We start from the raw sequence: 23,613 nt of genomic DNA, 5'->3' as shown, positions 1-23,613 counted from the left end.
GGGAGAGTTTCTGTTCCACGGGTAGAGAGCTTCAGTGTAAGATAAAAAAAAAGTTCCGGAGATGTGTGACAGAACTATGTGAGTACACTTAACTCTCACTACTGAGCCACACACTTAAAAATGGTCATCATGGGGATGCCTGGTTGGCTCAGTCAGTCAAACAGCTGCCTTGGGCTCAGGTCATGATCTCAGGGTCCTGGGATCAAGTCCCACATCGGGCTCCCCACTCAGCAGGGAGCTTGCTTCTCCCTCTGTCCCTCTCCCAACCCCCTGCTTGTGCACTCTCTGTCCCTGAAATCAATAAATAAAATATTTTTAAAAAGTGGTTATGGGGAGCAGTGTGACGAAGAAGAAGAGATGAGAACGACCCGCGGACCGGCCAAAGCCCGCGCACCGCTGTATCCCCGCGTCCAGCGCTTACGTCCCGCCGCCATCGCCACCATGCCCAGCAGAAAGGCTGAGGGGAGGGTAAAGGAGGTAAAGCCAAGGTGAAGGACGAGCCACAGAGAAGATCTGCAGGGTTACCTGCTAACCTGCTCCTCCACAGCCAGAGCCCAAGCCTGAACAGGCCCCAGCAGAGGGACAGAAGGTACCCAAAGGGTAAAAGGGGAAAGCTGAAGCCAGCAAGGATGGGGATAACCCGCAGAAAGTGGAGAGGCCAAAACAGACCAGGCACAGAAAGCTGGAGGTGCTGGAGATGCCAAGGGAAGGGTGTGCATCTTTGATAACTGTGTACTTCTGGTGACTGTACAGTTTGAAATACCATTTTTATCACGTTTTATAAAAACGCAGAGTTTTGTTTTACTTTTTTTTTTTAAGCTATTGTTAGCACACAGAACACTTCATTGTTGTTTTGGGGAAAGGCATATGTCACTAATAGAATATCTCTGAAGCTGGATGGACACAAAGGGAAAAACACCTTTCCCTCCTAGTTCTGAGAAACTTCCTCTTGGCTCCCAGGAGGAGGGGTTCCTTGACGTCGACACACATGAGCCACCTGGGCACAAATCCCTTGGTGGTGTGGAAAAAACTAAAATTCAGGTTTTATGTCCTCTTCTCCCTCTCTGCCTTCAACATAGACTTGACTCCCTTAAACACAGAGGCCTGTTGGAATCTGACCCCCAAGACATGGTTCCCAGTATGTCAGGCAATCTGGACTTGACTAAGTGTCACCACTGAGATGGCGTCCCTCAAAAGAGTTCCTTCTTTAGCTCGTGGGTCTTCAGATGGATAATCCTGCCATTTTCATTTCATTTCCTGAAAGTCAGGGTCGGCTTGTGAAAAGTTGTTAAACAACATGCTAAATGTGAACTGTCCGCCCTCACTCTAAACTTCCCTGCTCCGGGCATCACATGAAGACCACATTGGGTTTTATAGTGGCTTTCTGATTTTGGTAGTCCATTGAAGAAGGGAGTTTGAAAGTTGTTTATACTGCTAACGATTGTCTGCCCATGTCCTGCCTGAAATACCATGATTGTTTATGAAAAGTATCTTTAATAAAGCTGGATGCAGTTTGAAAAAAAAAAAAGTGGTTATGGGGGCGCCTGGGTGGCTCAGTGTGTTAAGCCTCTGCCTTCGGTTCAGGTCGTGATCTCAGGGTCCTGGGATCAAGCCCCACATCAGGCTCTCTGCTCAGCGGGGAGCCTGCTTCCTCCTCTCTCTGCCTGCCTCTCTGCCTACTTGTGATTTCTGTCTGTCAAATAAATAAACAATATCTTTTAAAAAATTATTTTTTAAAAACTCTAATTGAAACTATCACCCACACAAAAGACATCTAAACTTTCAAACAACAAAAAAAGAAGTTTGTAATAAGTCACACCTGACGAGACACAACCAAAAGCTTATAGGGATTTCCATGTGGTACTGGTAAAGGGAAAAAAGAAACTACAAAAAAATCCTGTTTTTGTAAAACAATCAAAGATTGAATTTATTTAGCTGTATGATTATATGCAGCAAAGAAAAAAGCTGGATGTGTGAGATGATCACACCATAGCTCATTACTAAGGTCCAATTCTTCAGTTAAAACACTATTTCACTTTTATCCTAATAAATAATTTCTAACATTTACCAAAAATTAGCACTTGGCCTGCGTGGAGAGCACATATCAAGGTGTGGGCAAGTTTAAGAAACCTATAGCTTCTCTGGAGAGTGTGGCTGCTTGAGAATTACTGTTTAAATTTGGTGTATTTGCCCTCCCCATCACTTCCGTCTCCCTCCTTTTCTGACCTTGACTCCTTTTTGTCAAGGGGGAAGAGCACATTCTGCCCCTCAAATGCCCAGCTCTGCCTACTCAAGATATGACTGGGTCAGTGCGCTCGGCTACCTGCAAACGCTTGAAGTCAGAAAATGGCATTGTCAGTGTCACAAGGAAACGTTCCTCTCAAATCCCCCAAGTCAAAGGGCTGGGGTGAGCACCTGCCCCCTGGAGCATCAGGGTGTCTCAGGATGGAAAAGCACAGGCTAACCCCCCGTGCCCGTTTCATCCTGAGGCGGCTGAGGGACACAGCCCGTGCCCGTGACGCGCTCTTATTCTCAGCTCCGTACTCTGTCCCACACTGACCAGTCAGGAAGCACATGGTCTCCACCAGCTGCTACCTGCGAGTGGGACAGTGTGTGGACGGGCACCCCAGGGCCACCCCAATTACTCGCCCAGCAATGCCCCCCGCCACAGCCCGCAGAGCGGCTCTCAACAAACTCTTCCAATCCACACCAGGGCTCACAAAACAATCCAAAGTAAAACGAACAGCTCTTCTTCCCGGTAACAAAATGTCCCACGAAGAAGCTAGAAGACGATTCATGCTGTACATTCATGGTTTTGTAGGACCAAAAAGCAAAATATCGGAACACACACACGACAGTAACGGTCCCCGCGTGGCGTGCTATTAACATGACATCCAATGTGTCACTTGATGAAGGAATTTTGTTATTAGTCACTTCTGTTTTCTCTTCACACAGAATAATTTTGTTCCTGGATTTGCAAATTCTTACCTGCAACCGACCTTAAACCCAATCTCCTCACATGGAATTAATCCAACTTGGACTGATGTCTCTGGCATCTTAGTCTCTCTCTGACTTTGGTAACAAAATTTATAAATTTCATACTATGAAGTATTATGCTTATTTAAGGAAATAATTGGTTCACCAGAGGCCACTGTCTTTTGAAAATGTCACAAGTGTTTTCTGGGCTGCCGTTATTTGACGAAGTCTCACAATAAAATAACCCCAGGCACTGGGGAACGGATTCCTGAGAGGGTGAAACCTGATTTCCAGGTGATCGTGGTTTTGCTTTCCATTTTTGGGAGCACACGTGACACCACCATATTTGCAGACTGATGGATCAGAACACATACAGACCTTTAGACTGCATACGCGCACTATATTTATGGCAAAATTCTGAATTGTACATTACTAGTCATTTTCACTCCTTTAGCCACAGGTCTTTTTTATAGAATGGGGTAAAAGCAACATGACAGTAATAAGAAAGTAAAATAAGCCAATGTCAATAATAACCCTTAAATCATGTGACATCTAGCTGAACTCCGTACCATTAACATGTCAGCTAAGACACTCAATTCATTCCGAGCACATTCCTTTGAAGGTAAATATTAAGAACACAATGGGATTTCCAAAGGGGGAGAAAAACATAACTAATCTTACATTTCTAGTTTGCAAACAGTATGCAAAACAATGTAATTCCAGTGCTGGCCACCTACAGATCTCAGAGACACTTGAAGTTTTCAGGACACACTTTCAGAAACACCAGTCCCACAGATGGTCTTTCAAATCTGCTGGCACGGACATATCCAACCCCTGCTTTCACAGAGATTTTCTGTTTGAAGGTACCCAGTAATCATTTTTAGAAATTTTTTAGGAGGCTTGTGAAATTGCACTCAGCAATGGAGATCCTAGAAATTCTATTCTGGTTCTCCACATATTTATCCCAGAGAATCCCCAAAAGGTCATTTCCAAGGGCACTGGAACTAAAGTGAACCTAAGGAAAGACTGCTCATGGGGCATCCAAATCTCCCACACAGCCCCTGCCTCTTGTTCTACACCCGAAGGTCCCATCTCTCAGCGACGAGGAACATTTCCCATTGAAGTCATTTAGTGCAACCACACATAGTCTCAAAGACATGTAACCCTGCTCCTTACTTCCAGCATGGTGACGAGGGAGGACACTGCAAAGCTGAGAACCTTCACCTGAGAGCTCAGCACCACTCAATCACCTGACAACCTCTGCTGGCCACAATTATCTGGTCTCTGTGAAACACGGATGTTGTAAAAGGGACGACAAACTCAACACGGACAAAACCAAACTCCTGACCTTCACCATAATGGTCCCTGACCGTACTGCCTGCTGCAGTGAGTGGGTCCACCATGTGCCTCGTTACAATTTTGAAACCTAAGAGCCATCTTGCACATCCCTTCTCCCTCACCCGCATAGCCAATCCATCAGGAAACTGTTGGGCTTACCTCTAAATACTTCCAAATCGATCCATTTCCTACCCCAAGACTGCCACCAACTTAGCATGAGCTGTCCGCTTCTCTCATTGGGGTGAGAGCAAACCTACTGCCCTAAGCAGGCTCCTCGTGGCTTCTCAGTCCCCTCCAGTCAGTTCTCTGTGCGGATACCCAAGCGATTTCTCCAAACACAGATGCGGTGGTAGCCCCTTGGTTAAAACTCCTCCATAGCTTTCCTTGTGGAAGACAGACCGAATCCTTAAGGTCAAATACTGCCCAGCTTCTTCTGGTGTGACTGTCCCCTTTGCTCTCTGCTCCAGCCATACTGATAGCTCAGCTTCTCAAGCCCACCGCACAGTTCCCTCCAACAAGGAGCGCTCCTCTACCCTGCCGGAGATGATTTCCCCTCCTCACCTCACCTCCTCCTGCTCAGCCTCAGATCCCAGCTCAGGCATCACTTCCTCAAGGCTCTTCCCCACCCCCCAAAGTCTGCACTGGGTTCCTCTGTATAAACCGTGTTCCTTACCGGCAGTGCAATGGTACAATCTTGGCTATATTTGATCCAGGTCTGTCTTCCCCACTGTGGTGTAGACCAAAGGCAGGGGGTGTCTTGTTCACATGACCCTGGCACCTAACAGTGTGCTGGCACACAAGCGGTGCTCAGTGTGTGGAGTACATGAAGGAAAAAATGGGTCAGCACCTGCGACAAGTCCCATTTATCTCTAATGATTCAGAATTTTGTCACCAGTTGTGAAGACACTGTCACGGGGCTGCAAGAATTTACTCCTAAGGACTAAAGTCACCAGAGACAGCCTCTTGAAGTTAGAGATCCCACAACCACTGCCTGCACATCGACTGGTTTTGACTAAAACTCCCCCAATAGCCCAACAAAGTCATCTCCCTGCAGAGGACTCTAGGCAGTGGGACCTGGCAACAGCAGGCAGAGCGAGGGATCTGTCATGTGGGGTGCTCTCGACACAGCACAGTGACGGCTCAATTAGAAGCTTTCCTCAAGTCTGTATCCTCTAAAGCTAATAGTAATAATTAAAAAGTCAACCTGTGAAAAGCATCAGAAAAACAAAGGGAGCAAAGCAGTGGAGCTTGTTCTAAAAATAGAGTAAGATCCGGACCAAGCGCAAATGGGACAATCCTTCCATAGTAAAGATACAACTAGCAAGGGGGAGACAAAACTGAATACCTAAAAGGTACAAATACGGATAATGCCATGAACATTTTGAAGGATTTAAATTTGGGTTTTACAAATTCTGTTTTAAGTCTGAATATCATCGCTCCAGAATTGTCTCATGTTGGGAGGAATTAGGAGAATGTGTTACGAAAAACCTTCACTTTCACAAGTCATTTAGTGAAACCACATACATTTTCCAAAAAATGTAACCTTGCTCCTCAATTTTTAAGATGATGAGAGCCTTAATCTGAGCACTGGCACTAATTAGCTGTTAGCCTTCATACGCCACAATTTGTAATCTATATGAATAAGGGTATCTGTTGGCAGATGTCTAAAATTGTGAAGTGTATGGCAAAAAAGACTCATCAACTCATTATTCTTAAATATTTTGTGTATATTTGAGTTTTTCCATTATAAAACATTAATAAAAGAATACCTTCAGCTTTGCTGTCTCACTGCTACACGGATAAAGTGAAACACAATGTACGTTATTTTACTAGGTCAGACAGTGCCAAAAGTAGTTTAAAATGTTTTTTTAAGGGGCACCTGGCTGGCTCAGTCCATAGGGCATGCAACTCTTGATCTCAGGGTTGTGAGTTCAAGCCCCACGTTAGGTGTAAGGATTGTTTAAAAATAAATTTAAAATTTTAAAAATAAATTTTTTAAGGTCTTCTCCACTAAAGTCAGTATGCAGCCAAAAAGCAAAGGATTTTAAAAATCTTATCTAGGAAGATAAGATGCAATAGGGTCCTTTACTGGCATTCCTCCAAGAAGAAACGGGATTTTCCTATCAAAAAGATAAGGATTTTCTTATCAAAAAGTGAACCAAAGGTGTTCTAAAATGAATGACAAGTATTAGCAGTCTTTTGTCAATTCTCGTCTTAAGACAAATTAACAGACAACATCTGCCATAATTTTAGTTTTCATCTGCAAATTCTTAAATCTTCAGCATCTGCCCCAACCTGGGTATATTAGAGCCTAACGTGGGGTATCTAGTTAAATTCCTTCACTCGCTCAGCCAACACTGAGTGGCTGCTCAATGCGCCAGTGTCCGTACTGGGCGCTAACAGTACAGGAGAAAGAACCAGTGCCTGCTTCCTGGGGTACACATGCTCACATTTACTTTCCCTTATATCACAATGGTGAGGTTTGTGGTACGCAGAGAACACCTCACACTGAACAGCAGTCCCCAATACCGTCAGGTGCACAACCTGCCTATTTGACCATGGCGGCAGCCCTGGAGTCTGACCCGCGAGTTCCTGGCTCCGCAACATGGGCATCTGGGGTTTGGTCTTTGTCATGGGGGCTGTCCTGTGCACTACAGGTTTGGCAGCCTCCCTGGCCTCTCCACACAATGTGACAGCCAAAAAATGTCTCCAGTTGTTCCCAAATGTGGGGGGTAGGAAGGGGGTTGCAAAACTACCCCAGGCTGAGAACCACTGGTCTAACCTGAGTAGCAGCGGTAGAACTAGGACCCAGGATCATTTTTGTTTTTTCTCAAAATAATGCTTAAATTACAAAAGTAATACATGATCATTGCCAGGATTCAAACCAGAAGCACATTACGAGTAGGAATTCTCCTTCCCCTCTCCTTCCTCCAAAGGTAATCACTGTGAAGTTCAATATATGGACATTTTTAAATACACACACACAAAGAGCACATGTCTTCCTCTTTGTAAGTTCTGTGACTGCTGTTTGCATGCCATCCTATACGTCAGTATAAGCCTATCCTTCCCCACTCTTCCTTCACATGGTGCAAAGTGACCTGAGTTATGAGTCTATTATAGTTTAAGCTTTTACCGTTGACGGGCAGTCATACAGCCTTCAACCCTGGGTTATTTCTAACCAGGCTACCATGGGGAAAATGCGGTGTCAGCATCCCTCTACATCTATTTTCCACCCTTATACAAGGATTTCTATGCCACTGACCTAAAACTGCTGAGTCAAGGGTATACATGTTTTAAATTTTGCTGGGTACTGCCTAGAGCCCCCCGTTCTTCGTCACCGGCTGCCACAAGGATGAAATAAGAGAATGCCCTCAACGAGGCTTGTAGAAGTGACCTACAATGTGTTATGCGTCCCCAGTCTGTGACTAAGGCATTACTGGGGCAGTCAATCCACTCTTCCACGTCTCCTGGTATTGTTTAATTAAGCAGAAAGTGACTTATATTCCGTTTTTCAAAAGAATCTTCTCTGCAGCCATTCTCAGAGGGTTATTTTAAGCAACAGCAAGATCAAGCTCTGAACGTAATCAATTATTTTGCAGAGGAGAAGAAATGTGTTCTGTATCCAGCATTCTCAATGTGACAAATGAGTCTGCTTACCGATCACTATTTTAAGGGTTCCGGATGAAATGCAGGGGATTTTTTTTTCACTCCAGGATTTTCATTACATGTTCTATTGATTCTGAGAACAGAAGTATAGGACAACATTTCTCTGTAAGTGGTAAGCTTTAATAACCCTAACCTAACCTATTTCCAGGACTCTCAGAACACCTGTAGTAAGAAAACGACCTCCAGCCGTGCTGAATTTAGGTCCAGTCAATAGTCCTCAAGGAGAAGGGGCACCTTCACACACAAAAGACAGATTGAGCATCAGCAGATCAGAGCTCGCAGTCTGAATTTAATACCATTAACCTCTCAACAGGCCAAGAGGGCTCTCCGGAGCTAGAACGTTCACAGCACCCTAACTCAAAACACCCAGTGGGACATAAGGTTGCCTCCATTCACGACCGTCTGGGTGAACTTGGTAAGATTCTGGCAAACACCACCCTTAGAGTTGGATTGTAAATGAACGTTAGGGCTGGAAGGACATGCAGAAAAGGAAAGGAAGCTGCGATCTGTGGGGATGGAGGGACAGAGCTTGTTCTCCGAGTTTCCATCGGTCTTAGATTGTTGGGCTACAGTTCACTCAAAGTTCACTACTATTTCTGTAATTATTGCCATTGGATCCTCTTGAAAATTCACCCAAATGATACGAATGAGCGGACGTCTACAAGCGTGAGGTTCAGTGCGGAGCCCGGGATGGCGGCATTCGCATCCCTGAGCACCCGTAAGAAACGCGGAATCTCGAGCCGGCCTCCCACTGCTGCACCAGCATCTGCATCCTCACAACACCCCTGCGGGTTCCAGGGCACACGGTTTGGGAAGCTGCAGTCTGTAAGACTGACAGTAGTGACGCTCCAGGGGTAGGGGTGAGGGGAACAGTGCAGTCCCTTAAGGCGCATCTGACTCTGTCTGGAAAGTTTTGGGTGGGTGCTACAGGCATTGTGGACAGAGGCCAGAAATGCCGCCAAAAGATTTACAATCCACAGGACAGTGTCCCATAACAAAGATTCATCCAGCCCCAGTGTCAGGGGTTGAGAACCCTGACTTGGAGAAAAAAAGTTTTGCCCAATTCCATATAGACATTGTGGATCATAAAATAAAAAGAAATAAAAATAGTATCAAAAGTTTACACCGTGGGGTTCCAGCTCGAGACAGTGATGCATGGGTTTCTTGTGGCTCAAGTACTGATGGAGGAAGACCCGGAACTCACCTCCTCCCACAGATACCCTGAGTCTACAACGACATACGGGACCATTTCCTCCTTCAAAAATCTAAAGGCTGGTAGAGTTAGGACTGCACATCAGGCAAATGAGAAAACACCACACCTGGCAGGCAGGACAGGCCAGAAACCCCACCCCTGCAAAGCGACCCAAAACCAGGAGAAAACTCAAAACCCAGGGCTGCCCCTCAAGGAGCAAAGCGTTCAAACTCCTCGACCACCTTAACATTTAGAACCTGCAAGTAAGAAATGAGCCCCCAAAACATCTCACTTTGAAAACCAAGAGGGCTCCCGTCCTGAGACCTGAGAGACTGTAACAATCTGGAAGACAGCTCTTAACGGGGCTTAGGCACCCAGACTTACCTACCCCAGCACAGAAGCAGCCCATCCCCCGGACTCAAAGTGAGGGAGCCTCACCAACTGGAAACACTGGCCTGAGGGGCAGGCATCTGATGTAACCCACACACCTGGCATCTACGGGAACTCTCTCCAGGGAGGGAGCCTGCTGGGCGCCAGCATCAAGCTCTCCCGTTGCCATGACCCAGAGCCTCGGTACGTCCACGTGAACGTGCATCTGGTCTCCTGATTTTTGTGGCTGCCTCCCCAGGAGATGCTTCTTGCCTGCCCAGCTCTAAAGGCCAGTGGGGCTTGCGCTGGTTCCATGGGACTGTACCAGTTGGTGCCACACGAAAAGGAGCTCACACCCCTGTCTGTCACCCTGACTTTTGCAGCTGCTGACAAGGGACAGCTCTTCACCATCTAGTCCTGGTGGCCAGTGGGGCTTGTGCCGGTGGGTCCCACAGGACTGTATCCCTGGAGAAAGAGTTTGCAAACAGCTACCACCCCCAGAGCACAGCAAGAGGCAACAGACCCAGGAGCTCCATCTCTCTGCAAAGGAGGCCTACTGGCTCTGGCCTGCGGGGCAGATGTCTAGTTAAACTCTCAACAAGGGACTATGAACTTTTCCAGAGTCCTAGAGAGTAGGCGCTCTCTTTGCTTTCTGCCTCTTTCACACTCCAGAGGATCAGGGTCTCCTGGAAGGTGGCTTTACACGTGACTGGTGCCCTGTTTTTTATATCTGGTGCCCCAGTTTTTGCAGCTGGGCCCAGGGGATGCCCCTTGCTGATACAGTTCTGGAGGCGGCTGGGGAGGGCTGGAGGGTGTTGCATTCCTGGTCCCATGGGACTGCGGCAATTGAAGAGACAGCTCTTGGCAGGCTGCCACCTCCACGGCACTGCCCAGAGAGAATACTGAGACAGACAGACACACAGCCCTACCTCTCTGTGAAGTTGTGAAGGCGGCCTCTTTGCCTCTCCCAGAGCTTTGCCCTAAAGGGCGGGCTTCAGGTCTGGCATGCACCTAGAGGACCACGAATGTTCTCAACAAACACAGGCTGTGGATGCCATCGTGGTGCTCTCCCTCTGCCCTGCTCCTGTTGGCCAGTATCTCCCAGGAAAGGGCTTATACACTGGTCTGGAGTCCCGTTTTTTAACAACCGCTGCCCAGGAGATACTGCCAGATCACCTGGGCAGCAGGGCGTTCTCTTGTGGCTCCACGGGACTGTGTATATTTAGCACGCTTTTATATTTTTAAGATTTATTGATTTATTTTAGAGAAAGAACAGGAGGAGGAGAGGAGCAGAGGGGAGAGAGACAGAATCTCTGGGGCCCAATCTCATGACCCCAAGATCATGACCTGAGTTGAAACCAAGAGTCAGATGTTCAGCCGGCTGAGCCACCCAGGCGCTCCTATGTTAGCACGCTTTCAAAATGTGCTACCTGGGGGCATGTGGCTGACTCCGTCAGTAGGACTCTTGATCTTGGGATTGTGAGTTCCAGTCCCATGCTAAGCCTACTTTGAATGAATGAATGAATGAATGAAAGATAAAAGCTGCTACCTGAGGGTAGCTACCTGGCTACCAAACACCCTGAATGCAGGTACTAAATCCTCCCTTACTTATATTGGCAGGTCTTGGCACATCCTCACCTACCAGATTCTATTAAAAATATAACAGGCTACTTGGACGTGCACAGAGGTTTGAGAGACAACAAAGAACTGGGTCAGGGTTGAATGACCAGGTTTGCCTTCTATATAGGCCACTCCTTCAAGGCCAGAAGAGGCATTTGTTTCAACTACGGAAACCAACACAGAGAGTTGAGCTAAATGAAGAAAGAGAGGGATATGTTCTAAAGGAAAGAATAAGATAAAACCTCAGGAAAAAACCTTCATGAAATGAAAATAAGTAATTTACCTGAAAACAAATTCAAAGTAACGGTCATAAAGATGCTCCCCAGACTGGGGAGAAGAATGAATGACCATAGCAAGAACTTCAGCAAAGATGTAGAAAACACATGAAGGTACCAAACAGAAGTCAGAGTGAAGACCACAATAACCAAACTGAAAGAGACAGTTAGGAGTTCAACAGCTGATTAGATGAAGTAGAAGAGAGGATCTGTCAGCTTGAAGACAGGGCAATGGAACTCACCCAAACAGAGCAACGAAAAGAAAAAAGAATTTTTAAAAGTGAAGATAAGTTAAGAGACCCATGGGACAACATCAAATGGACTAACACTCACATCACAGGGCTCCCAGACAGAGCAGAAAAAGCGAGAGATATAGAAATCTTATTTTAGATATAATGGCAGAGGAACACCTGGGTGGCCAAGAACCTCCAGTTCTTGGTTTTGGCTCGGGTCATGATCTCTGGGATGTGGGAATGAACCCTGCCTCAGGTTCTCTGCTCAGCGTAGAGTCAGATTAAGACTCTCTCTGTCCCAAAAGATGAATACCCAACTTTTGTAGCAACATGGATGGGACTGGAAGAGATTATGCGGAGTGAAATAAGTCAAGGAGAGAGAGTCAATTATCATATGGTTTCACTTATTAGTGGAGCATAACAAATAACATGGAGGACATGGGGAGTTAGAGAGGAGAAGGGAGTTGAGGGAAATTGGAAGGGGAGGTGAACCATGAGAGACTATGGACTCTGAAAAACAACTTGAGGGTTTTGAAGGGGTGGGGGTGAGAGGTTGGGGGAGCCAGGTGGTGGGTATTAAGGAGGGCACGTATTGCATGGACCACTGGGTGTGGTACAAAAACAACGAATACTATTACACTGAAAAGAAATTAAAAAAAAAAAAGACTCTCTCTGTCCCTCCCCCCCTCTAAAATAAGTAAATAAATCTTTAAAAGTAAATAAATAAAGGCACCTGGGTGACTCAGTCGATTAAGCATCTGACTTGGGCTCAGGTCATGATCTTGAGGTCCTGGGATTTCTCTCTTGAATACATAAATAATAAAATCTTTAATCAATCAATTAATTAATTAAAAGTGGTGGGAAACTTCCCTAACATGAGGGAGGAAACAGACATCCTGATCCAGGAAGCCCAGAGAGTCCCAAACAGGACCCAAAGAGATCCACACCAAAATACATTATAATTAAAACATTAGAAGTTAAAAATAAGAAGAAAATATGGAAAGTGGCAAGAGAAAACAACTTATATACAAGTGAAGCCCCATAAGGCTATCAGCAGATTTTCCAGCAGAAACTTTGGCAGGCCAAAGAGAGTGACGTGATATATTCAAAGTGCTGAAAGGGAACATTTTCCAATGAAGAAGACTCCACCCAGGAGAGTTAGCATTCAAAATTGAAGGAGAGATAAATGGTTTTCCTGACAAGCAAATGCTGAAAGAGTTCATGACCACAATACCAGCCTTATAAGAAATGTTAAAGGGGGGGCACCTGGGTGGCTCAGTGGGTTGAAGCCTCTGCCTTCGGCTCGGGTCGTGGTCTCAGGGTCCTGAGATCGAGCCCCACATCGGGCTCTCTGCTCAGTGGGAAGCCTGCTTCCTCTTCTCTCCCTGCCTCCCTCTCTGACTACTTGTAATCTCTGTCTATCAAATAAATAAATAAAATATTTTTTAAAAAAGAAATGTTAAAGGGACTTCTTTAAGCTGAAAAGAAGGAGCACTAATTAATAACAAGAAAATATTTGAAAGAATAAATCTCAATAAATCTATTGCAAAGGTAAATATATAGAAAAAGTAGTCAATCACTTACAAACTAGTATGAAAGCTAAAAGACAAAAGTTGTAAAAATAACTATGTTTACAATAATTAGTTAAGGGACACTGAAGACTAAAAAAATGCAAAATGTGACATCAAAAGCATAAAACATGGGTCAGAGAAAGAGTAAAAATGTTAACCTTTTGAACGGGATCAAACTTAAGTTGTTACCAACTTAAAACAGATTGTTAAAGACATAGGTTGTTACATGTAAGCCTCATGGTACCCACAAAGCTAAAACCTATTATACATACAAGGAAGATGGAGAAAGGAATATAAATACACCACTAAAGAAAATCATTAAATTATGAAGGAAGAGAACAAGAGAGGAACTACAAAAATAGTAAACAATTAACCAAACAACAATTAGTACATACCTATCAATAACTATTTTAAATGTAAACAGATCATATTCTCTAATCAAAAGACAGAGTGGCTGAATGGTTTAGAAACAATAGACCCATCCACGTGCTGCCTGTGAGAGACTCACTTTAGATGTAAGGACACACACAGGTGGACAGTGAGGATAGAAGAGATGCCATGAAGACAGAAACCAAAAACACATGGAGCAGCTATATTTCTATCAGCCTTTAAACAAAGACTGTAATTAAAGACAAACATGGGGCTGCTTGACCGGCTCAGGCAGGGGGCCTGCAACTCTTAATCTCAGGGTTGTGAGTTCGAGCCCCACAATGGGCACAGAGTGTATCTTAAATAAATAAGTAAACAAAAATTTTTTGAAAAACAAACATGGTTGATACATAACGATAAAGAGGACAATCCAAAGGAAAAAAAAAGTATGTGATATTTGTTAAGATTCATTCACCCAACTTGGGAGGACCTAAATATATAAAGCAAATATTAACAGATCTAAAAGGAGACATGGATAACAATATAATGATAGTAAGGGATTTGAATACCTCACCTACATAAATGGCTAGATCATCTAGACAGAAAAGCAACAAGAAAATGTCAGTATTAAAGGACACAGTAGACCAGACGGACCTAGAACATTCTGTCCAAGGCAAAAGAATATATATTCTTCCAGGATAGATCATATGGTAGGCCACAAACCAAGTCTTAATAAATTTAAGAGGATTAGAATCATGTCAAGAATCTTTTCTGACCACAACAGCATGAAACTAGAAATTAATTACAAGAGTAAAACTGGAAAATTCACAAGTATGTAGAGATTAAACAGCATGCTATCAAACAGCTAATGGGTCGAAGAAGAATTCAAAAGAGAAATTTAAAAAATGCTGAGAAAAATGAAAATGGAAATATAAATACCAAAACTTGTGGGATGCAGCAAAAACAGTTTTAAGAGGGAAGTTCCTAGCTATAAATGTCTATATCAAGAAACAAGAAAAGTCTCAAATAAAAACATAACTTGACACTTCAAAGAGTCAGAAAAAGATGAACAAAGCCTAAAGTTAAAAGGAAGGAAATAAGATCAGAGAAGAAATAAAAAGAGACTAAAAAATAAAGATCAATGAAACAAAGAGCGGATTCCCTGAAAGATAAACAAAACTGATAAACCTTTAGCTAGATTCATCAAGAAAAAGAGGACCCAAATAAATAAAACCAGAAATGAAACAGGAAATGTTACGAATGATACCACGGAAATACAAAGGCTCATAAAAGACTACTGCAAGCAGTTACATGCCAACAAACTAGACAACCTAGAACAGGTAAATTCCTAGGTACACACAACCTACTGAGACTGAATCATGATTACACAGAAAATGTGAACAGACTGATACTTAGTAAGAAGATTGAATCGGTAATTTAAAACTTCCAAGAAAAGAAAAATCTAGGACAGTCTCTTCCATTAATTCACTAGCTTCACTGGTGAATTCCACCAATCATTCAAAGAATTATTACCAATCCTTCTCCAACTTTCAAGTTCTTCCAAATATAGAAGAGGAAGAAACACCTTCCAACTCATTCTATGAGACCAACATTAGCCTGAAACCAAAACCAGATAAGGATGCCACAGGAAAGAGAATCACAGGCCAACATCCCTGACAAACATAGATGCGATAATCCTCAGCTACACAGCAGCAAACCAAATCACCAACACACTAAAGGATCATTCAACATGATCAAGTGAGATTTACTCCAGGGATGCAAGGACAGTCTAACACCCACCCACCAGTCAGTGGGATACACCACATTAACAACATGAAGGGTAGAAATCACATGATCATCTCAGTGAATGCAGAAAAGCACTTGACCGACTTCAATATCCACTCATGACAAAGACTTCCAACAAAGTGGACACCGAGGAAATCAACCTCCACATCACAAAGGCCATGTATGACACGCCCACAGCTAACGCCATACACAACAGTGGAAAGCTGAAAAGTTTTCCCAAGATCAGGAGCAAGACAAGGATGCCCACTGTCACAACTTTAATTCAACATAGTACTAGAAGTCTTAGCCAGAGCAATGAAGCAAGAATAAGAAATAAAAGGTATTCACACTGGTAAAGAAGAAGTAAAACTGTCATTATTTCCAGGTGACATGATGTTATATATCGAAAACCCTAAAGACTCCACCAAAAAGCTGTTAGAATGAACAAATTTAGTAAAACTGCAGGGTACAAAATCAACTTACAAAAAAATCGGTTGCCTTTCTATAGCAGACTAACAGAAAGAGCAATGTTTTTTAAACCTTCCATTTACAATTGCATCAAAAGAAAAAATATGCTTAGGAATGAATTTAACCAAGGAGATGAAACACCTATATATTGAGAGCTACAAGACATTAAAGAAATGAAAGACAACAAAAACAAATGGAAAGATATTCCATGCTCAGGGATTGAAAGAACACTGTTAAAATGTCCATACTACCCCAAATGATGTGCAGATTCAACACAATCCCTATCAAAATTCCAATGGCATTTCTCAAAGAAATAGAGCAAGTAATCCTAAAATTTGTACAGATCCATAAAAAGCCCGAATAGGCAATGCAACCTTGAGAAAGAATAAAGATTGAGGCATCATGCTCCCGGGTTTCAAACTATATTACAAATCTGTAGTAATTAAAACAGTATATATCGCCATAAAACCAGACACATGGATCAGTGGAACAGAATAAAGAGCTCAGAAATAAACCCATGCTTCTATGGTCAATTAACTTAGGACAAAGGAGCCAAGAATATACAAGGAGGAAAGGACAGTCTCTTTGATAAATGGTGTTGGGACAACCTGACAGGCACATGCGAAAGAATGAAACCCGACCACTTTCTCACACCAGGCACAAAAATTAACTCAAGACAGTTTATAGACTTGAACGTCAGATCTGAAACCACAGAACTCGTAGAAGAAAACATTGGTGGTAAGCTCCTTGACAAAGGTCTTGGCAATAATTTTCCGAATCCGACACCAAAAGCAAAAATAAATAAGTTGGACTACATTATCCTAGAAAGCTCGCACACACCAGAGAAAACCACACATGCACAGAGAACAATCTGGATGGACACTACACTACATTGTTAGCAGTGACCAGCTGCTGCTGTTTTGCATCAAACCTGTAAACTCCTGTTAGAAGAAAAAAAAAATTCTGTTCAGAAGGGAAGAAAGAGGTAATAGTGTGGATATGGCAGTGGAGAGCTAGTGTGCCCACATTCCAGGTCTGCCGTACGGGACAGTATACAAGTAAGCGGCATTAGACAGGATGACAGAGGAACCCATTTCCTTGAGCGAGAACCAGGCCTCTAAGGCCCAGAGGTGGAGGGAATGTTTTGTAGAGAACTGACCATGCTTTCCTGACCGTTCTGTTATTCCTGTCATATTTCTATTAAAGCCCCTATCACACTTTGGTGTAAATATTTGTGTAACTGTCAAAACATAGTAGATGACATGCTTCAAAAAAAAAAAAAAGTTTATGCTATCTTTTTTGTCAGAATTCAAATATTTATATTTAATTGCTCTTTTTACTAGTAAAAGGGTTTTAAAGGGTGCCTGGGTGGCACAGTTGGTTAAGTGACTGCCTTCGGCTCAGGTCATGATCCTGGAGTCCTGGGATCGAGTCCCACATCGGGCTCCCTGCTCGGCAGGGAGTCTGCTTCTCCCACTGATCTCTCTCATGTTCTCTCTCTCTCAAATAAATAAATAAATAATTTTTTTTTTTTTTTAAAGGGGGTTTTATAATTCTACTTAAGGGGGAAGTTTTCTGGGGAAAAGATAAGTTTTCTGAATTAAACACAGGAGAAACAATATCATGTAATCCCCAAAATGGAAACAGATCCTTTAAATGAACATTTTAGTTGAAGAGCAGAAAAGGATCGCTAAAGTAATCTCTTCTATCCTACTGTCATTTTTAAACTATACCCATGCTGTTCTGTAGCGTAGACTTCTAGACAAACAAGTTAGAAACTTTTTTTACAACTATTCCAAATTTGCCAACTCACATTGTTAAGACATGCTTATTGAATATTAACTTAAAATTACATCTGAGAAAAATAATTTCACTTCTTAAGGGAAAAGACTACTATTAAAAGAAAAATGTTCTGTACTGAAATTACTGTGCTAAAAAGTCATATCCTAATTATAAAAAATTACCTGTTAGATCTAATTTGTAGATTACAGGATGAAAAAAACTCTATTCTGACCAATGACTGAAAACCTTTCAAAGTTCCATTGCTACATTAGTCAGTCGGGTTCACCGGGACATGCACAGACGGACCGGCCTGCCACGTGCTCGCAGGCGAGCTCACAGAGCGCGACTGCGTTTAACGTGTAATTTCAAGTAATGCGGAAGACCTGCCTGAGGGCCTGAGGCAGCCAGAGACTCTTGCGGACGCCGTCACAGAAGGAGAGAGGACGGCGCTATGTGCGTATTCCCGCTAGCTTCTGAAAATGTGAGTGAGAAAAACTAAAGGTGACAAGAAAAAAAAATCCTTCACAGCTCTTGTTTTCCCTGAAACAACTATTTTACTCCCCTTTGCATGACAGAACTTCTTACCACATATACTAAAATCAAGTTTCAAGCGCTTCGACGGTCCCACAGCCGAGAAGTATAACTGACCAACGACTGACTCGCGTACATCGCCGCCGCAATCGTGGTCAGGTCCGTTAAAAAGGCTGGTATTATCTTCATGTACTAATTATTCTCCTTTTTAAGTTCTTAATTTATTTTTCATAATCTCCACACCCCAGCTGTGGGCCTCGAACTCGTGACCCCGAGGTCAAGAGCCACCCGCTGTCCCGGCTGAGCCGGCCAGGCGCCCCGCTATTCTTTAGCGCGTTCAAAGCTGCCTCTTGAGCCACTTCAAACTCTGCAGTTTCCCGCCGGCCAGGAGGTAGGGCCGCCGGCGGACTAGACTTCCTTTCTGCCCCTGAGGGCTGGTCGCAGAAAACCATAAGAAACAAGTGAAATTCCTAAGATCGCATCGGGGGCGCCCGCGGCTCGGTCCGCGACGCGGATCCCAGGGTCAGGTCCCCAACAGGCTCCCTGTTCAGCCCGGCCGCTTCTCTGTCTCCCTCTGCCCCCTCCCCGCTGGCGCTCCCTCTAATCGACGAGTAGGATCGTTTGTGAGCAAAGTAACACCGAGTTCTAAGATAAATAAGAAAACGACGAAATGTAATACGGAAGCAATGACGGCTGAAGGGACCGAAGCGTCCGCGGCCAGGGCGCGGCCGCCCTCTCAGTTGGGGTTAGGGTTGGGGTCGAGCGTCCAGCCGGCGGGCAGCGACGCCCGAGGGTGCTGGAGGCGGGGCCCAAGCCCCTGCGACACTCGAGCCAGCGTGCACCCCCGTCGGGCACAGTTTCGCTCTGTTCTCGCGTGACCGCGCACCGCGAGCGCACACGGTCTCGGGGCGGCGGCGCCGCAGGGGGAAGCCACGCGACCGCTCGTCTCAGGGTCCGGAGAGGCTCCGGCTCCGGCGTCCCGCCCAGAGCTTTCCCGGCGGCCCGCGACACGCCGGCTCCGAGCCGCGTCCCAGCTCTTCTCGGCACGACGGAGGACCGCGGCGGTCGGCAGAGCAGGGGCCGGCGGTGGGGCCGCTGACGGGGTCACCCGAGCACTGAGTCACCGTGCGGCACACCGAACACTCCGCAGACACGCGAACTGAAATGAAGCCCGAAAACGAGGCCCAGGTCCTGAGGAGCTCCCGTGGGCAAAGAGGAAACAAACGCGACAGAACGTGACGTTGCTTCAAGGGCGGGCTTCGGGCCACCCTGGGCCAGCCTGGCTGCGCCACCAGGACCCTGCGCGCCACGCGGGGCACACAGCTGCCGCCGCCACCGAGCGCTCGCCTCCAGCGCGTCAGGGTGCGGGGCCTGTGGCCCCCGGGTCTGGCCGGCACCGCACCGGCCTCGGGCGCACGACGGAGTCCGGAGACCGCGCGGAGGACAGAGACAGGATCCCCGCGGTCCCCAAGGAGGCTGAGCAGCGCGGACACGGCGGGGTCGTCGCGTGACCCCGGGTCGCCACCTGCCAGCGCCGCAGCGCCTTCGTCACGACAGTCCCGGCAGGGGGTCCCCGCGGGAGCGCGAGCCGCCGTCCTTCCCGCGTCCCCACACGCGTCCCGCCTGCGCAGAGCCGCTGGAGCCTCGGGACCGGAAGCCACGGCTCACGGCGGGCGCGGCCAGGTCCCGCCGGCTCCTGACGACGGCCGGCCCTCAGCGCGGACTCCCGGGAGCGCGCCGCGGGACTGGGAAGCGGCGCGGGCTTCGGGATCCGAGAGCGCGGCCCGGAGTGTCCCCACGCCCGGAAGCTGGAGACGCGCTCCTTGTGCCGCTGCTTCTATCCCGGCCCCAGCGCGGCTCTCGGGGCCACCGGCGGGCAGCGGCCGGCACGGCCCAAGGAACACCTGCCCCGCGGGGCTACGGCGGACGGGGCGGGCGAGCGGCCGCACGCCTGTGAGCACCCGGACGACGTGGGCGCAGACGGCGGGCCCCGCGGGTCCCAGTGGCCTCTGGGACCCCGAAAGGTGGAGGCCGCGTCCCCGGTGTCAACCAGCGGTCTCCGGTGACGCGGGTCACGGGACACAGCCCCAAGCGGCCTCCCGGAGTCTGAGCCAACCAGCTGGGCGCGCGGCCTGAGCCCCCGCCCGAGCCCGCGGAAGGTCCGAACCGGCCTCGGCACCGAGCCGCTCCGCGCGAGCCGCAGCTGGGGCCCTGCGCGACGCCGCCCCGCGCCCCGGGCCGCCGCGTGCCTGCCGGTCCCCGGACCCCGCGACCCCCGCCCCTTCTGCGCTCCCCCCAGCCCCTCGCAATCCCCGGGCCCCGCCGCCCCGCGCCCCTGACCCTTCTGCGCCGCGCACCCCGCCGCCCCGCAATCCCGGGACCCCCGGCCGCCCAGCCTCACCTCCAGGCGCGCCGCCCCCCGCGCCGGCCGGGCCCCAGCGCCCCGCGACCAGCTGAAAGAGGAGGAGGAGGCGGAGCGGGCGGGACCCCCACGCAGACATCGCCTGGCCCCTCGCGGGAACGCCGGCGGCCGCCTCACGACGGCCGCGCGGGAAAGGAACTCGGGCTCCAGCGGGCGGAAGCCCGGGGAGGGGCAGGAGCCGACCGAGAACGGACGCCGCTGCGGAGGGGCTGCTCCGCGAGCGCGCCTCAGTCCGGTGCCAGCGGGGCCACCTCAGCCTGCAGGGCTCCCGCCGGCTCGCGGCGCCTGAGGAGACTCCGCGCGCGTGAGGAGGCTCCCGGCGCTTGAGGGGGCTCGCGCGCCTGGTCCCGCCCCTTTCCCGCCCCTTCTCATTGGCCCCGCCCGCTCGCCCGTAGCTCCGCCTCCGTTTTCCCCAGCCCGCCTTTGGCCTCTTGGCTTAGAAGTTAGCCTAGAGCCAGAGCTCCGCCTTTTCCGCGCCTGGCCCCGCCCCCAATGCCCCCCCCTCTTAACTGGCCGGACTCCGCGCCCCAATGCCGGCGGCTGCAGCCAAGCCCTCAATCCCGGGAAGGGGGAGACCGGGCCTGGCGCCGCTGGCCGGTCCCTCATCTGGCCTCCGGCGACCTGGGCAGGCCCCCAGCTACCTGTGGTCACCATCACTGATTAACGTCCGCGCTGTGTGCCGCTCCGGGGGCGACGGGCCCACAGTCTGCGCCCCGCCCACAGGAGGAAGTCCTTCCCCGTCCTCAGGACAATCGCTGAGGAACCAGGGCGCGGGCTGAAGCGCGAGGACGTGGTGGGGGGGGACGCCTGTCCGCTCCCCAGTCCCTGAAGCCAAGCGTGGGGACCCGGGGGGCCCAGTCCGGACCCTCCTTCAGGCGCCCGCAGATATGACACGCAGCCGTCTCGGCGCAGGCCGTGCCCCACCCCATGTGCCGGACCATGAGCGTCTGTAAGCGGTGCCCACCCCCCCCCCCCCCAGCGGGAGGCGGTGCCCCCCCTCGTGTGTTGGACCATGAGTGTCTGTAAGCGGTGCCCCCCACCGTATGCCGGACCATGAGCATCTGTAAACGGTGCCCCCCCACCATGTGCCCGTCCATGAGCGTCTGTAAAGATTGATGACTCCATGCAACAGAAATGCAGCCACTGGCCCGGGCAGACTGCTGGTGTGCCATCGGCAATCCCTCCCGACCCTGCATTTCATTCTCTCTGCTCATAATTGATTAGAAAGCTTCGTTTGGCTGAAGAGGTTCAGGCGAACTGACTTTAAACTTACGTGGCAGAGCGTTTCGCTGATTTTTCACACTTCTAAGACTCCTCTCATGAGCAGGAATTTCACACCAAGCTCCAGACCCGGAAAGTCTGATAAAAAAACCTGGTTGTAAAGAATGTTAAAATGGTTAAGTTCAGGTAAGACTTCTCCCCTCGGTCTAAGTACAGCCAGGAACATGGAGACAAAGCCCAATGATGCTGCTCTGCTGGGACCACGGAGAGGGGTCAGGTGAGTCCCCACTGACACTCCTGCACTGGAAGGAAAGTACGTGTGGTCCCTTCGCTGCACACTTGTTTGCTCCGCTCAGCAGATGGGGCGCATAGACTCTCACACAGCTCAGCAGGACAGCATCTGAGCAAGGCAAGTGTTACTGCACTTTCACAGCTAGGGGACTGGAAGCAGCTTGGCTGAATCACGGCAGGAGGGCACAGGACCTTTCCAGGGAAACCTGGGTGGCGTCAGCCCCATCAGCAAGCATAACTGCAATTCCCGGACCTCTCCCAGGAGTTCTATCAATAACCACGAGAATAGTGGTGATGGACACAGTCTGGGGAAAGGACCACTCGTTGTGACTGCTTGTACATGAAAGGCATAGTGAGAAATTTGTTGGGCACTTTAAAATCCAACCATAATTATGGAACATAAAGTGTGCATCTTGGATGGCTTTTCTGGAAGGATATGCCCGTCACTCTCAGTTGCTGGCTGCAGTGGCCACACCTGACTCTGGTAATAGGCATCGTCACACCGCTAGGAGACACGGCTGACACAGGGCGTGAATGCCACAGCTCCCACCGACCACGTCCCCTAACTCAGCATCCGATTCCGGCACTCTGAGCTTTGACCCAAGGGGCTGCCCTACACATCTGCATCCCAGACACACTGCCCTCTGACCAGAGTGGGGTTCTCACCCCACATCCCTGCCTGCGGCCATCCTCCTCCACCCCTTCTTGGAATATCCACATCTACCATTTCTTCAGGAACCCCCTCAAATGCTGCTCACCCCATGAAGCACAGCCTGGTGCCTCCCAGCCTTAGCCACCTCCCTTCTCTCAGGACCCAGAACACTCGTCTCTTGCATTCCTACTTTCCATCTTTTTCTCTCTAAATCTTATGTCCTCTCCTAGATAATGAGCTCCCAGGCCTAGAATCTGCCCACGAGCCCGTCAGTGCCCCGCCACAGAAAGTGGAACTTAATCATCACCACGTTAACCTTGCTAAGGAGTGGGGGGCTGTCATGACCTACGCACTCTTTAAATACACAAGCCCACTTGATCTCAAGCTGTCCAACAAGGGCAGTGTCGTGTCAACTTCGAGCTGCCCTGTCCTCCATTCTCTTCGTGGGTCCCTGCTCTTCCGCCCAGACTGCATGCTGGGAAGTGCACCTGCTCAGACCCCACACTCTGTGATCGTGGGCATGGAGGGGTCTCCCACATACTGACATGAGCAGATGCACACTCGGGTGCTGATCTCACCTCGGAGCCCCAGTGTGTCCCCCTGGGTCACTTGCACCAGGCACTTAGGAAGTCCCAGTCCAGCCTGGCCTCTCGTTCTTCCCAGCTCAGTCTGTGGCACCACCATGCAGCGACTTACTCCAGCTAAACACGGCATGCTCAGGTCCCCCCCCCGACCCCCACCTCGCTAGGCACATCCAGCGCCCCTTGGCTCATCACCTGACTAATCCTTGAACCCGTCCCTATTCCTCCCTCCTACCGCTGCAGGCATCTCCAGCTTAGCCTGCTGCCCAGC

General features: G+C 48.4%; 1 protein-coding gene and 1 long non-coding RNA gene across 3 annotated transcripts in view; one reads left to right on the top strand and one right to left on the bottom strand.

Moving 5' to 3' along the window:
- Positions 1 to 20,774, bottom strand: part of CHRNA5 (cholinergic receptor nicotinic alpha 5 subunit) — a 41,296-nt gene extending 20,522 nt beyond the window's left edge. Inside the window, exon 1 of one of the 2 annotated variants that reach the window (XM_032836912.1) lies at positions 20,577 to 20,774. In XM_032836912.1, the coding sequence (XP_032692803.1) occupies positions 20,577 to 20,676 (100 nt within the window). In that variant the 5' untranslated portion in view covers positions 20,677 to 20,774. Of the gene's footprint in view, positions 1 to 7,971; positions 7,989 to 20,576 lie in introns of those variants that run through there. The other variant, XM_032836913.1, reaches the window with a different exon arrangement.
- On the top strand, positions 885 to 19,369 carry LOC116854767. Its single transcript, XR_004380215.1, has 3 exons — positions 885 to 1,476; positions 5,028 to 5,031; positions 19,358 to 19,369. It is a non-coding gene; the product is annotated as an uncharacterized LOC116854767 (long non-coding RNA).
- Positions 20,775 to 23,613: the final 2,839 nt, after the last annotated feature.

This window comes from Lontra canadensis, unplaced genomic scaffold (assembly GCF_010015895.1).
Source record: "Lontra canadensis isolate GAN:19392208 unplaced genomic scaffold, GSC_riverotter_1.0 scaffold94, whole genome shotgun sequence".
Classification (NCBI taxonomy): Eukaryota; Metazoa; Chordata; class Mammalia; order Carnivora; family Mustelidae; genus Lontra; species Lontra canadensis.
This window is presented reverse-complemented; position numbering and strand designations above follow the sequence as displayed.